Genomic DNA, 15,618 nt, shown 5'->3' with positions numbered 1-15,618 from the left:
TGAAAAATGCTTTGAATGATCGGATGGCGCAATGGCAACACACGCTTATTTTACGTAAACGTCTAGGATTCGAATACACGACATGACATGGAAAGTGTGGGAACCACGTAAGTTTTCCTTAGGACACTTCGATTTTCTCAAACAATAAGACCCCATGCGGACAGGAAAAATCTGATTAATATAGGTACAATATTTAGATTAACAATTATTGTAAAATATTTCTTAGGACTATTGACTAGTTATTACACATATATAGCAGATCAATGCAGATGTTCATATTGAGGTCAGTCAAGTAAATATTGAGTCGTTTTAATATTTCCGTAATACCCAACAAGTGTTGTAAAAGTAGATTAGGTAACTTAATTTCTGTATACACCTTACGTTATCAGATATATGAAAATGATGAACTTGATGTGATTATTGGGCTAGTCACCTCCCCATTTAGACTTTGATCTTTCTCTCAGTCAATTTAGCATTCACCTCTTAATTTTCAAATGGAAATTTCACTGGGTATCAACTCTGGTACTGCAAGTAACTAGTCTAATATCTAGCCTGGTACTACATGTTACCAGTCAATGTGTCCATTAAGAAGATAACCTGGTACTACAGGTTACCAGTCAATGTGTCCATTGAGAAGATAACCTGGTACTACAGATTACACGTCAATGTCTCAGTTTGTTGATGTTGGTATGGTTGATTATAAAGACTTTACTTATAACGTCCTCGGTTTGTACGCAGACAATGGAACTAAAAGGAAGGCGCCTATTTTCAATCGTTTCTAAACATGTAAAGACTATAGATCTTACTGTAAAAAGGATTAGGAGATAATCGTGACTATAGAACATATACATAAATTATCAACGCCGAAAAAAGTAGAAGCCATATTTTATTTAAATCCGTCTATAGTAACAAAACTCTGAGATATGACAATGATTGGGAATACAATTAATTGGTAAGCGAACGATCACATTGAAATCACCAGTTAATATACTTTCCATTAAAATACAAATAAACTCTTTGAATAACACGTTGAATACGTAAATGTTGATAATGATGTCCGCAGAAACTGAGAAACAGTGGGACTATCCATCCAATGACGTCACCACTTACTGCTTACATGTGCAGCATGCAGCACATCTACAAGTGCAGGGTCCAGTACATCCTTTATCGCAAGTGCAGTTCCCTAAAATGAGACATATGGTTTAATTATTATGTCTAAGTGATTAATTTACAGCTTAGTAAAAAAGCAAATACCGAGGATCATCATTTACAGTTCAGTGTATCTTCAGGCGATATAAGTCGTGGAAACTACTGCGATCTTTCTATTAAATTTAAATGTATATCTATAAATAAAAAAGAAGGGGGAAAACAATAAACAAACTAAACACAAACCGTTTCTGTGGAAAAAACTGACATGATGAGCCAAATAACTTAGTTAAAGTAGTAGTGCAGCTGTTAAAATCTTCAGGAAAGCTTAAAAATACAACTCTTATCCAGTTTACTTAGTACAAACTCTGTTTTTATTGACATGCAATATTTGAAATGCTTACCAGATGCGCAGGTGCATCTGCACTTCTTGCAAGCGCACTTGCCGTTGCATTTACATCCACTTGTTCCACAACACTGTCTAGATCCACACTCTGCAGAACACACGAAATTGCAGCCTGAAAGAGTGGATATTAAAACACATTAACATGGGGCACATTTCATAGGTATGTCGAACACTTTGTTATAAATTACGATTTATATGTGTTTTATCAAGACTACCTATGTTTTTCATGAAACAGAAACGAACAAATACCGATTTTAAGACACCTAAATGAATATATAACAATGTTACCTGCACATTTGCACCCAGCCTTGCAGGATGGACACTGGCATGCGCTACTGCACTTGCAGCCACACCTACATGCACGCCCTTTGTGGCAAGCTCCATCCTGGCAAGTAGCTCGCTTAGCAGCTGAATTAGAATAATATTATTTAATATTTATTATTACACTGTAGTCAGTCAAAATTACAATAATAAACGATCATACCTCTGATAAAATATCCAATGATATTAAGGCGTAGTTGCAGAAAGATATCATGGACTTATCAAAAAAGGAGGGTATGAAGAGTCTTTTCACCAAAATGATCATTGAAATTAAGTGGTGTCACAACTTACAGAAACATCCACAGTTGACTCTACATCCGGGGCATCTACACTTGCTGGTACAACAATCCACACCAGTACAACCACACCTCCCTCCGGAACATTTGGCACAGAACACAGCTGTGAAAGAGGTAAATATTAACAAAATTCTGATAATCGACAGCAATTTCGTTACACGTACCGTAACCATTCTTAGTCACATTGTCTTTGTTTAACATGATATAATCAATATAATATGTTAGAAGGAAATAAGATGTTGGCAGAACGTTGAATGGAATCTTAATGATCGAATATACTTCGATCAATCATGGCATTGAAATAGAAATAGACTTGTTTTTTTCAAATTGTAGCGTCTAATATAAAGAGAGCACTTACCTGTAGCCGACTTGCACCTGTACTGACAAGCACTAGTTCCACAGCATTGTCCTGATTGACAGTTCGTAGAACATACAGCATTGGCACCTGGGATGTAAGAAGAATAGAATCAGCGACTGGATATGTTTGTAAGTTTTATCGCCCATTAAAATATCAACCAGTGGACATGTGCAACGGGGTACCTCTATATCTTATCTGTAGAACAACCAAGATTTCTAACCGACTTCAATAAATTTTCATTTGCAAACCACTTTGATCGACTTATGTATTTTTATAATGAATACATTTGGGAGAGATTGAAACTATGACTACTGACAACTAAGAGTCTTTGTATATATCTACCCGAAATCCTTATATGCAACAGGTGGCAAACCCCTCATTTTGTCAATGCTACTACTCGCATTATCAAATAATATCCAACACAACTAAGGAGTATGCTATTAACTGTCCCATCCCTTCTGTTCCTACTGCTACTTAGTCATGTAACGGATACGGAAATCTCTAATGTGAAGATAGCATTAACATTTAATACAAGTGTACACTACCATTAAACAGCATTACCTCCACACTTGCAGCCAGCCTTGCAGACAGAGCATTCACAAGTGTCACTGCACGTGCAGGAATCTCCACACTCACACGCACGTCCGACCTGACACTGTCCACCAGGGCAGATGGCACCCTTCTTCGCTATATGAAAAGGACCATTATCATAAATTAACTTGTTTAATAGTGATTGATGACTTGATTGAATTTCCATTTTACAAAATCTATACAAAGCGGTATACAAGTGATAAAACATCCTCGCATCATAATGACATGGAAAAAACACTTAAAGAAATTTGAATACTGTCGTAATATCTATATTAAGGATAAGATATTTATTGTTATTGAATTAACTTCAGACACTATTATCAAATATAAACCATGCTACCGAAAATCATCTTTTAAAATGAAGAAATTGTATATCTTAAGGTCATATAGCAACTCACGGAAGCATCCACATCCGCTCTTACATCCGGGGCATCTACAGTTTTTGGTACAACAGTCTGCACCAGTACAACCACACTTCCCTCCAGGACACTTGGCGCAGTACACGGCTACAGCAGAAGTAAGTTACGTTAGTTAATGTAGCCTGTTTATAAAACTGCTTCATCATTGACAAGAGTAAATTCTTATGTACAAATATAGCTTTTATCAAAATTGCTTACCACCATAACGTAGAAGCAAACAGCAAATGAAGAATTGAACTATCCGGTCTCTATTTCTTAATACCCTGTGTTGTGCGTGTTTCAAAAGCCCTTAACATGATCACTAAAATCTGCTGACTTCAGAATAATAACAATGATTGCATTAGAAGGAATAAAACAAGGAGACAGTGCAAAGTAAAATAGAGGTGAACCAATAAAACTACTTTCTGACATAGCAAGTATGCTGTTATAGAAAATAATTAATTGGTCGATCAAATCCTTGTTTGACCCAATTAAAAATGTTGTCTTATTATATTGATCGTTCTGATTAAAGGTCATTGTGCATAACAAATGAGACACACTACCAGCATTTTTGCATCCGGCTTTACATTGAGGACACTGACATCCGTCACTGCACTGACAAGAGTCGCCACACTCACACTCGCGTCCAAGTTGGCATATTCCATCAGGACAGGTAGTACCCTTAGCCGCTGAAATGTAAATACATTATACCTCAATTTAAACTATTTATATATTATATTGTAAGAGACCGCCGTCAATGTAGTATTCCCACGTTTCTATGTAATTACAACAATATAGTAGTGATAATGCAATTTATAACATGATATGTAGACCTGTTCTTTTCATATAAGCGAAGGTTTTTAAATCTTAAAAATATCGAAGACAAAGAATTAAATGCTAAATTCGATTTTAAAAATAATAATAAAGTTCTATTTTGACATACCGAAGCCTTGGGAGCTGGTTTTACATCTGGGACAACTACAGCTGCTGCTACAGCAGTCTGTAGCAGAACAGTCGCAGCTCCCCTCCGAACATTTGGCGCACAAATTAGCTGAAGGGAAAAGCAACTTTTTACATACTTAATTATCAGTGAACATTTACATTATTTCACTTCTCTCTAGTTTATCACTGATATGGAATATTTCAATTAGTTTAAATTTTAATTTCTGACAAAGATTATCAGGACAGGTAGTACCCTTAGCCGCTGAAATGTAAATACAACATTCCTCAACTTCAACTATTTGTATATTATATTGTAAGAGACAGCCGTCAATGTAGTATTCCCACGTTTCTATGTAATTACAATAATACATCTGTTAGAATCCAATTCATAACATGATATGTAGACCTGTTCTATTTTTAAAGCTAAGGCTATTAAATCTTAACAAATAATTTGTTTTCAAACGTCAGACACATCTGATAGCAATAAAGCTCATGATTCGATAATATATAGTATTAATCTGGTTTGGAACCATGATATTTATGTTTTCAAAATATTTGCAAACTATAACGAGCTAAGGGATGTTGTTAAATTTGAAACATACCTAAGTTATTATTATCTGAAGAATATCGAAGACAAATAATTAAATGCTGAATTCGTTTTTACAAATAAGAAATAAAGTTCTTTTTTGGCTTACCTAAGCCTTCGGAGCTGGCTTTACATCTGGGACAACTACAGCTGCTGCTACAGCAGTCTGTAACAGTACAGTCGCAGCTCCCCTCTGAACACTTGGCACACAAATCAGCTGAAGGGAAAAGCAACATTTTACATACTTCATTTACCAGTGAATATTTACATCATCTCTTCTCTATAGTTAATCATTAATATGAAATATCTCAATTTGTATTTTTAAAACTTTGTAATTTTAAATTCTGAAACAGAAAATCCGTTGGTCTTACCTCCAGACATAATAACATTCACGAAAGGATAGGTCTGAGTTAGACTTGCTAGGAAATTATTAAATGTTTTTATTCTGATTTCACTTAGAAATACCATAGAAAATCCATAGAATCATACTCCTAACTCACATTTAGTACAATTACGCCAAACAGAACAAATGAAAGATTTACACGCATTCATACATAATGTTTTGTAATTATCTTTTATGACAAAATTGGTATTCTTTACACCTTTAAATCTAGTTTGACAAAATGTTCGAATTGGTGTTTTAATCGTCAATGTGTTATTGTATGAGGAATCTCGTTTGAATGTATGTTCATATTTGAATGTCACTTCTAAAGGTTCCATGTTAATATATTTGAAACTGAGACAAAAAGAAGTTGAAATCACATGTTATTTCCTGTGCCAGTGCTAGATAGTTCCAAAATTGGCAGTTTTTAGGGAACAAACTTTAGAATTTAAATATCGGCTTCATCATCTGATAGCAAATTGTTGATCAAAAATTACTTACCTTCAGTCTTGCACATTTCGCAGTCTGTGTTGAAATCCTCTTGAAATGAGTTGATTGATCGAATCTTCGGCGTTAAACCAACTGTAAAATGTCACGCCTTTATAGGCCCTGTGATTTTGGTGTGCAAACTTTTATCATAGAAAGGGTGACGTTCGCAAAGCCAGTGCCGTGTGCAAATTAAACAGTTCACACGGCACGGGTTCCACACGACATCTTTTGGATATCATCTACTTAGCATATCTTTGTTGCTAATTGATAAGCCAATCCAGTGTTTAGACATGCTGCTTACAATTATTACGTGAACTATGAGTTCCAGCCTATTTGATTTTGATAAACGATGTTCACAAGTCATGTGCACTAGGTGGAACGATCAACAAGCAACACAACAACGTAAATATTGTAAATGTAGACATTCGAGTAATTGTGTCGGCGATGTGAGGGTAGTACCAGATTATTTACATGTATCAATAAAACGTGATCATATTCATAATGTAACTTATGTGTAATAGTTCGGGTTTGTATTATTGCTACGTTGAAACGTATTTTTATGGTTCATATGGTATATAAACTACGTTGTGATTGACTAATTAATATAGGTAAAAGCAAAAGGAATTAGACTGATAATATGACATACAGGTTTATTTGTATAAAAGAAGTGTACATATCCATGTGTAATAAACGTTACATCGTGTGCAGTGAAGATTGTACAGGCTCGTGTGCAGTGAGGGCTGTATGGACCTGTGTGCAGTGGGATTGAGAATTTTATAAATCCGTGAGCAGTGAGTGTTGTATAGATCTGTGTGCAGTGGGATTGAGAATTTTATAAATCCGTGAGCAGTGAGTGTTGTATAGATCTGTGTGCAGTGGGATTGAGAATTTTATAAATCCGTGAGCAGTGAGTGTTGTATAGATCTGTGTGCAGTGGGATTGAGAATTTTATAAAACCGTGAGCAGTGAGGGGTGTATGAGTCCGTTTGCAGTTGGAGTATGACTTGTATAGATCCGTGTACATGACTGCTCAGATCTGGGTGTTCTCGTTGTCGTTATAGCATCATGTGCACATAACGTAGCATGAAACATCAAATGTATATGGTGAAAATAATATATATCAAACTGGTTTATAAATTCACGAAAATAGTTTTGAGATTAGATCAAACTATTTAATGTGAATGGTTGGAGTAGTGACCTATTTCGCTATCACAATGTTGCTTATTAAAGATACCGTTCTAGAGCAAAAATATCCTGTTAACTTAAGAAATGCCTTTTTTAACATTCATAATGTCATAATAACATTGAATTTGTAGAGATATACATCATCTATCGCAAACGATGGTTTATTGTTGTATATTTCCCCTGACCTCGTTGATAACAACATTCCTTTAAAATGGAACTAGACTTTGCGATGTAGGTCTCGTTGTAAATGGAATTTATCAAATGAGTTCAGTTATTTGATATGTCACGAACGTTTAGGTTAAATATATTCCATATCACATCGATACAGGGCCTCTACAGGGGTTAAATGAAAAAAAAAATTGTGACGGGTTTTAGTATGTGTAATGGAAATAAATTTTAGATTCCGCGCTTATCACATCAATTGGATACTTTTACGAGTATTGGTTAAAACAACATTTTCTTTAGACTGACCGTCAAAGAAAATATATATTACCGATATTCCAACTTCACATTCATCTCTTAATGATGTCACAATGTATGTCAGATCAGAAAGTCATGAAACAATGTCCACCTTTAGCCAAGTTCCACAAGGTATCAATACATGTGGTTACATTATATAATTTATGTAATGGTATCATTAAAAATATTTACATTTGTATGACCGAAAGCATTAGAAATAATGAAGTCATTTTTCGCATCACAATAGTGACCTGATCACAGCAGCTGCACTGTGTAGTAAACCGATTTATCTTCTGAATCGATACATCATATTCTTTTCATTTCTGTTTTGATTGGAAATAATCAAAGTGGAATGAATATTGTATATTTTGTATAGATGTTTGATAATCGAGTAAAGCGGCAACGAATAATTTTCACACAATTAAATGTTCTTGAAGAACTATATTGTAGTGTTCTCATGACAGTTAATATGACCTTCCTACGTAATGCCCTGTGGCGTGCCTCTAACGTACAAACGTAATACATGCCGTGTGTGTGAATTGGTTAGGTCCTACAATACATTTTAAGTATATCATAAAGTAAATATAATTTATGTATTTGTATTTTTTCAACATTATAAGATCGCGTTTGCAATGGATAATATATATGTCTAGAAACTCAATGTTATTATAACATATGGGTGGTCGGGTGGCGCAGTGTTAACGCACTCGCCTTTCACCTAGCCGACCGGGGTTCGATTCCCGGAACGGACGTGAAAAGGTAAGGGGTCACCTGTCCGACCGCGTGGGTTTTCCCCGGGTACTCCGGTTTCCTCCCACAATAAGGCCCCTCGCGCGCTTACATCCGGGCCAACAAGAATGATTAGTATAAGTTTAAATAACTTGTTTCGCAATTGTTGTAAAACAAATAAAGTTTATATTTATATTTATTATAACATAATGAATGTTAAAAAAACATTTCTTAAGTTAACAGGATAATTTTGCTGTAGAACGGTATATTTGATAAACAATATTTTGATAGAGAAATAGGTCATCACTCCAACAATTTATGTTAGACAGTCTGATCTAATCTCAAAACCATTTTTGTGAATATATAAATCAGTTTGATATATATCGTTTTCACCATATATATTTGATGTCTCATGGTGCGTTATGTGCATACGTTCTTGAAGTAACTACCGAAACACACGATACCATAACGACACCGAGAACACCCAGATCTGAACAGTCATGTACACGGATCTATACAATTCATTCTCCCACTGCACACAGATCTATAATACCCTCACTGCTCACGGATATATAAAATTCTCAATCCCACTGCACACAGATCCATACAACCCTCACTGCACACGAGCCTGTACAACCCTCACTGCACACGGATTTATAAAATTCTCATTCCCACTGCACACAGATCCATACAACCTTCACTGCACACGAGCCTGTACAATCTTCAATGTACAAAATGTAATGTTTCTTACACATGGATATATACACTTCTTTCATATAAAAAAATGTTTGTCCTTTTGCTTTTACCTCTATAGATTAGTCACTTACAACGCAGTTTATATATCATGTTAACCATAAAAATACGTTTCAACGTAGCAATAATACAAACCCGAACTATTACACACATGAATAAAATTTTTAACATGATCACGTTTTATTAATACATGTAAACAATTTGGTACTACCCTCAGATCGCCGACACAATTACTCGAATGTCTACATTTACAATATTTACGTTGTTGTGTTGCTTGTTGATCGTTCCACCTAGTGTACATGACTTTGTGAACATCGTTTATCAAAATCAAACAGACTGGAATTCATGGTTCACGTAATAATTGTAAGCAGCATGTCTAAACACTGGATTGGCTTATCACTTAGCAACAAAGATATGCTAAGCTGATGATATCCAAAATATGTCGTGTGGAACCCGTGCCGTGTGAATTGTTTAATTTGCATACGGCACTGGTTTTGCGAACGTCACCCTTTCTATGATAAAAGTTTGCACACCAAAATCTCAAGGCCTATAAAAGGAGTCACATTTTAAAGTTGGTTTAACGCTGAAGATTTGATTATATCAACTCATTTCAAGAGGATTTCAACACAGACTGCGAAATGTGCAAGACTGAAGGTAAGTTAATTTTGATCAACAATTTGCTATCAGATGATGAAGCCGATATTTAAATTCTAAAGTTTGTTCCCTAAAAACTGCCAATTTTGGAACTATCTAGCACTGGCACAGGAAATAACATGTGATTTCAACTTCTTTTTGTCTCAGTTTCAAATATATTAACATGGAACCTTTAGAAGTGATATTCAAATATGAACATACATTCAAACGAGATTCCTCATACAATAACACATTGACGATTAAAACACCAATTCGAACATTTTGTCAAACTAGATTTAAAGGTGTAAAGAATACCAATTTTGTCATAAAAGATAATTACAAAACATTATGTATGAATGCGTGTCAATCTTTCATTTGTTCTGTTTGGCGTAATTGTACTAAATGTGAGTTAAGAGTATGATTCTATGGATTTTCTATGGTATTTCTAATAAAACCATTTAATAATTTCCTAGCAAGTCTACCTCAAACCTATCCTTTTTGGAGGTAAGACCAACGGATTTTCTGTTTCAGAATTTAAATAAATTACAAAATTTTAAAAATACAAATTGAGATATTTCATATTAGTGATAAACTAGAGAGAGAAGAGATGATGTAAATATTCACTGGTAAATGAAGTATGTAAAAAGTTACTTTTCCCTTCAGCTAATTTGTGTGCCAAGTGTTCGGAGGGGAGCTGCGACTGTACTGTTACAGACTGCTGTAGCAGCAGCTGTAGTTGTCCCAGATGTAAAGCCAGCTCCGAAGGCTTAGGTAAGCCGAAAAAGAACTGTATTACTTATTTGTAAAAACGAATTCAGCATTTAATTATTTGTCTTCGATATTCTTCAGATAATAATAACTTAGGTATGTTTCAAATTTAACAACATCCCTTAGCTCGGTATAGTTTGCAAAGGCAGATGATCTTATTTTGAAAACATAAATATGACGGTTCCAAACCAGATTAATCCTTTATATTATCGAATCATGAGTTTTATTGCTATCAGATGTGTCTGACGTTTGAAAACAAATTATTTGATAAGATTTAATAGCCTTAGCTTATATAAAAAGAACATGTCTACATATCATGTTATGAATTGGATTCTTACTAATGTATTATTGTAATTACATAGAAACGTGGGAATACTACATTGACGGCGGTCTCATACAATATAATATACAAATAGTTTAAGCTGAGGAATGGTGTATTTACATTTCAGAGGCTGATGGTACTACCTGTCCTGATGTTCTTTGTCAGAATTTAAAATTCAAAAATACAAATTGAAATATTTCATATTAGTGATAAACTAGAGAGAAGTGAAATAATGTAAATGTTCACTGATAATTAAGTATGTAAAACGTTACTTTTCCCTTCAGCTAATTTGTGTGCCAAGTGTTCGGAGGGGAGCTGCGACTGTACTGTTACAAACTGCTGTAGCAGCAGCTGTAGTTGTCCCAGATGTAAAGCCAGCTCCCAAGGCTTAGGTATGTCGAGATAGAACTTTATTATTTAATTGTAAAAACGAGATTAGCATTTAATTCTTTGTCTACGATATTTTTAAGATTTAATAACCTTCGCTTATATGAAAAGAACAGGTCTACATATCATGTTATGAATTGGATTCTTACTAATGTTTTATTGTAATTACATAGAAACGTTGACGGCAGTTTCTTACAATATAATATACAAATTGTTTAACTTGAGGTATGGTGTATTTACATTTCAGCGGCTAAAGGTACTACCTGTCCTGATGGAATATGCCAACTTGGACGCGAGTGTGAGTGTGGCGACTCTTGTCAGTGCAGTGACGGATGTCAGTGTCCTCAATGTAAAGCCGGATGCAAAAGTGCAGGTAGAGTGTCTCATTTGTTATGCACAGTTAGCTTTAATCAGAACAATAAAAAGAAACTCACACCAGGTAGTCTTTAATCACTAGAGACGGAAATTCTTCGATTGGTGAGAATTAGTTACTTGTAACTGCGCATCCGGTAAATGTATGATTTTTTTTTTTTTTTTTTTAAATAGACTTATTTATACAGTTATTATCTTGCAAATATGTTAGAGTATCATAAAGATCGAGTGCATATGAGGATAAGAAATTTCTAAATATTTGTCAATGAAATAATGATTCCCTTTTATTCAACACAGGGTATTAAGAAATAGAGACCGGATAGTTCAATTCTGCATTTGCTACTGTATTCTGCGTTATGATGGTAAACAATTTTATCAATGCTGTATTTGTACATAAGAATTCACTCTTATCAATGATGAAGCAATTTGATAAACAGACTACATTAACTAACGTTCCTGCATATTAACTTACTTCTCCTGTAGCCGTGTACTGCGCCAAGTGTCCTGGAGGGAAGTGTGGTTGTACTGGTGCAGGCTGTTGTACCAAAAACTGTAGATGCCCCGGATGTAAGAGCGGATGTGGATGCTTCCGTGAGTTGCTATATGACATTTAGATATACAATTTCTTCATTTTAAAAGATGATATTCGGTAGCATGGTTTATATTTGATAATAGTGTCTGAAGTTAATTCAATAACAATAAATATCTTATCCTTAATATAATGCGAGGATGTTTTATCACATGTATACCGCTTTGTATAGATTTTGTAAAATGGAAATTCAATCAAGTCATCAATCACTATTAAACAACTTAATTTATGATAATGGTCCTTTTCATATAGCGAAGAAGGGTGCCATCTGCCCTGGTGGACAGTGTCAGGTCGGACGTGCGTGTGAGTGTGGAGATTCCTGCACGTGCAGTGACACTTGTGAATGCTCTGTATGCAAGGCTGGCTGCAAGTGTGGAGGTAATGCTGTTTAATGGTAGTGTACACTTGTATTACATGTTAATGCAATCTTCACATTAGATATTTCCGTATCCGTTACATGACTAAGAAGCAGTAGGAAAAGAAGGGATTGGACATTTTATAGCATACTCCATGGCTGTGTTGGATATCATTTGATACTGCAAGTAGTAACATTGAAAAACTGAGGGGTTTGTCACTTGTTGCATATAAGGATTTCGGGTAGATATATACAAAGACTTAGTTGTCAGTAGTGATAGTTTGGATCTCTCCCAACTGTATTCATTATAAAAATACATAAAGTCGACCAAAGTGGTTTGCAAATGAAAATTTCTCTAAGTCGGTTGGTAAGCTTGGTTGTTCTACAGATAAGATATAGAGGTACTCCTTTGCACATGTCCTCACGTTGATATTTTAATGGGCGATTAATCTTACAAACATATCCAGTCGCTGATTTTATTATTCTTACATCCCAGGTGCCAATGTTGTATGTTCTGCGAACTGTCAATCAGGACAATGCTGTGGAACTAGTGCTTGTCAGAGCAGGTGCAAGTCGGCTACAGGTAAGTACTCTCTTTATATTAGACGCTACATTTTGAAAAAAAAAAAAAAAAAAACGAGTATATTTCTATTTCAATGCTATGATTGATCGAAGTATATTCGATCATTAAGATTCCAATCAACATTCTGCCAACATCTTATTTCCTTCTAACATATTATATTGATTATATCATGTTAAACACCGACAATATGACTAAGAATGGTTAGTTGCTGTCGATTACCAGAATTTTGTTAATATTTACTTCTTTCACAGCTGTGTTCCGTGCCAAATGTCCCGGAGGGAGGTGTGGTTGTACTGGTGTGGATTGTTGTACCAGCAAGTGTAGATGCCTCGGATGTAAAGTCAACTGTGGATGTTTCTGTAAGTTGTGACACCACTTAATTTCAATAATCATTTTGGTGAAAAGACTCTTCATACCCTCCTTTTTTGATAAGTCCATAATATCTTTTTGCAACTACGCCTTAATGTCATTTGATATTTTATCAGAGGTATGATCGTTTATTATTGTAATTTTAACAGATTACAGTGTAATAATAAATATTAAATAATATTATTCTAATTCAGCGGCTAAGCGAGCTACTTGCCAGGATGGAGCTTGCCACAAAGGGCGTGCATGTAGGTGTGGCTGCAAGTGCAGTAGCGCATGTCAGTGTCCATCCTGCAAGGCTGGGTGCAAATGTGCAGGTAACATTGTTATATATTCATTTAGGTGTCTTAAAATGATATTTGTTCCTTTCTGTTCTATGAAAATATACGTAGTCTTGATAAAACACATATAAATCGTAATTTATAACAAAGTGTTCGACATACCTATAACATGTGCCCCATGTTAATGTGTTTTAATATCCACTCTTTCAGACTGCAATTTCGTGTGTTCTGCAGAGTGTGGATCTAGGCAGTGTTGTGGAACAAGTGCATGTAAATGCAACGGCAAATGCGCATGCCAGAAGTGCAGATGCAACTGCGCATCTGGTAAGCATGTCAAATAGTGCATGTCAATAAAAACAAACAGAGTTTGTGCTGTTAAAACTGGATAAGAGTTGTATTTTTAAGCTTTCCTGAGGATGTTGTGTACAATATGATTTTAACAGCTGCACTACTACTTTAACTAAACTATTTGGCTCATCATGTCAGTTTTTTCCACAAAAACGGTTTGTGTTTTGTTTGTTTTTATTATTTCCACATTCTTTTTAATTATAGATATACATCTAAATTTAATAGAAAGATCGCAGTAGTTTCCACGACTTCTATAGCCTGAAGATACAAGGAACTGTAAAGGATGATCCTCGGTATTTGCATTTTTACTAAGCTGTAAATTAATCACTTAGACTTAATACTTCAACAATATCTCTCATTCTAGGGAATTGCACTTGTAATAGGGGATGTACTGGACCCTGCACTTGTAAATGTGTTGCAGAGTGTGGATCTAGGCAGTGTTGTGGAACAAGTGCATGTAAACGCAACGGCACGTGCGCATGCCAGAAGTGCAGATGCAACTGCGCATCTGGTAAGCATTTCAAATGTTGTATGTCAATAAAGACAAACAGATTTTGTGGTGTTAAAACTGGATAGGAGTTGTAATTTTTTGCTGAAGATGTTGTGTACAATATGATTTTAACAGCGGCACTACTACTTTAACTAAACTATTTGGGTCATCATGTCAGTTTTTTTCCAAACAAACGGTTTTTGTTTTGTTTGTTTATTGTTTCCCCCCTTCTTTTTAATTATAGATATACATCTAAATTTAATAGAAAGATCGCAGTAGTTTCCACGACTTCTATAGCCTGAAGATACACTGAACTGTAAATGATGATCCTCGGTATTTGCTTTTTTACTAAGCTGTAAATTAATCACTTAGACATAATACTTAAACCATATCTCTCATTCTAGGGAACTGCACTTGCGATAGAGGATGTACTGGACCCTGCACTTGTAGATGTGTTGTAGAGTGTGGATCCAGGCAGTGTTGTGGAACAAGTTCATGTAAATGCAACAACAAGTGCGCTTGCAACAAGTGCAGATGCAACTGCGCATCTGGTAAGCATTTCAAACATTGCATGTCAATAAAGACAACAGATTTTGTTGTGTTAAAACTGGATAAGAGTTGTACTTTTTTTTGCTGAAGATGCTGTGTACAATATTATTTTAACAGCGACACTACTACTTTAACTAAACTATTTGGCTCATCATGTCAGTTTTTTTTTCCAAACAAACGGTTTATGTTTTGTTTGTCTGTTTTTTTTTTTTTTTTTAATTTTGTTTTCTCCCTTCTTTTTAATTTTAGATATACATTGAAATTTAATAGAAAGATCGCAGTAGTTTCCACGACTTCTATCGCCTGAAGATACACTGAACTGTAAATGATGATCTTCGGTATTTGCTTTTTACTAAGTTGTAAATTAATCACTTAGACATAATACTTAAACCATATGTCTCATTTTAGGGAACTGCACTTGCGATAGAGGATGTACTGGACCCTTCACTTGTAGATGTGCTTCATGCTGCACATGTAAGCAGTAAGTGGTGACGTCATTGGATGGATAGTCCCACTGTTTCTCAGTTTCTGCGG

At 35.1% G+C, this 15,618-nt stretch overlaps 2 protein-coding genes across 2 annotated transcripts; one reads left to right on the top strand and one right to left on the bottom strand.

The window, feature by feature from the left end:
* Positions 1-1,106: 1,106 nt before the first annotated feature.
* Positions 1,107-5,943, bottom strand: LOC132563744 (keratin-associated protein 5-4-like). Its single transcript, XM_060228494.1, has 11 exons — positions 5,928-5,943; positions 5,154-5,261; positions 4,460-4,567; positions 4,016-4,205; positions 3,517-3,635; positions 3,089-3,214; positions 2,528-2,614; positions 2,165-2,272; positions 1,841-1,960; positions 1,551-1,664; positions 1,107-1,183 (listed from the first exon to the last, which is right to left on the bottom strand). Exons 1-11 carry the CDS (start codon positions 5,941-5,943, stop codon positions 1,107-1,109), a joined length of 1,173 nt encoding a protein of 390 aa, XP_060084477.1.
* Positions 5,944-9,679: 3,736 nt separating this feature from the next.
* LOC132563743 (keratin-associated protein 5-3-like) lies at positions 9,680-15,569 on the top strand. Its single transcript, XM_060228493.1, has 12 exons — positions 9,680-9,695; positions 10,338-10,445; positions 11,049-11,156; positions 11,399-11,593; positions 11,640-11,660; positions 12,007-12,114; positions 12,365-12,490; positions 12,964-13,050; positions 13,302-13,409; positions 13,614-13,733; positions 13,908-14,021; positions 15,493-15,569. The coding sequence occupies exons 1-12, from the start codon at positions 9,680-9,682 to the stop codon at positions 15,567-15,569; spliced, it is 1,188 nt and encodes a 395-aa protein (XP_060084476.1).
* The last annotated feature ends 49 nt before the right edge of the window (positions 15,570-15,618 follow it).

The sequence above is a fragment of the Ylistrum balloti genome, unplaced genomic scaffold, assembly GCF_031769215.1.
Source record: "Ylistrum balloti isolate Yb309-2 unplaced genomic scaffold, AGI_CSIRO_Ybal_v1 Utg371844, whole genome shotgun sequence".
NCBI lineage: Eukaryota > Metazoa > Mollusca > Bivalvia > Pectinida > Pectinidae > Ylistrum > Ylistrum balloti.
This window is presented reverse-complemented; position numbering and strand designations above follow the sequence as displayed.

Excerpts from the sequence above, each read along its gene's own strand:
- LOC132563743 (XM_060228493.1), top strand. Across the intron at positions 13,734-13,907 it reads GGCTGGGTGCAAATGTGCAG|ACTGCAATTTCGTGTGTTCT; the intron begins GTAACATTGTTA and ends CCACTCTTTCAG. Across the intron at positions 14,022-15,492 it reads CAGATGCAACTGCGCATCTG|GGAACTGCACTTGCGATAGA; the intron begins GTAAGCATGTCA and ends GTCTCATTTTAG.
- LOC132563744 (XM_060228494.1), bottom strand. Across the intron at positions 2,615-3,088 it reads GGCTGGCTGCAAGTGTGGAG|GTGCCAATGCTGTATGTTCT; the intron begins GTAATGCTGTTT and ends CTTACATCCCAG. Across the intron at positions 1,184-1,550 it reads CAGATGCACCTGCGCATCTG|GGAACTGCACTTGCGATAAA; the intron begins GTAAGCATTTCA and ends GTCTCATTTTAG.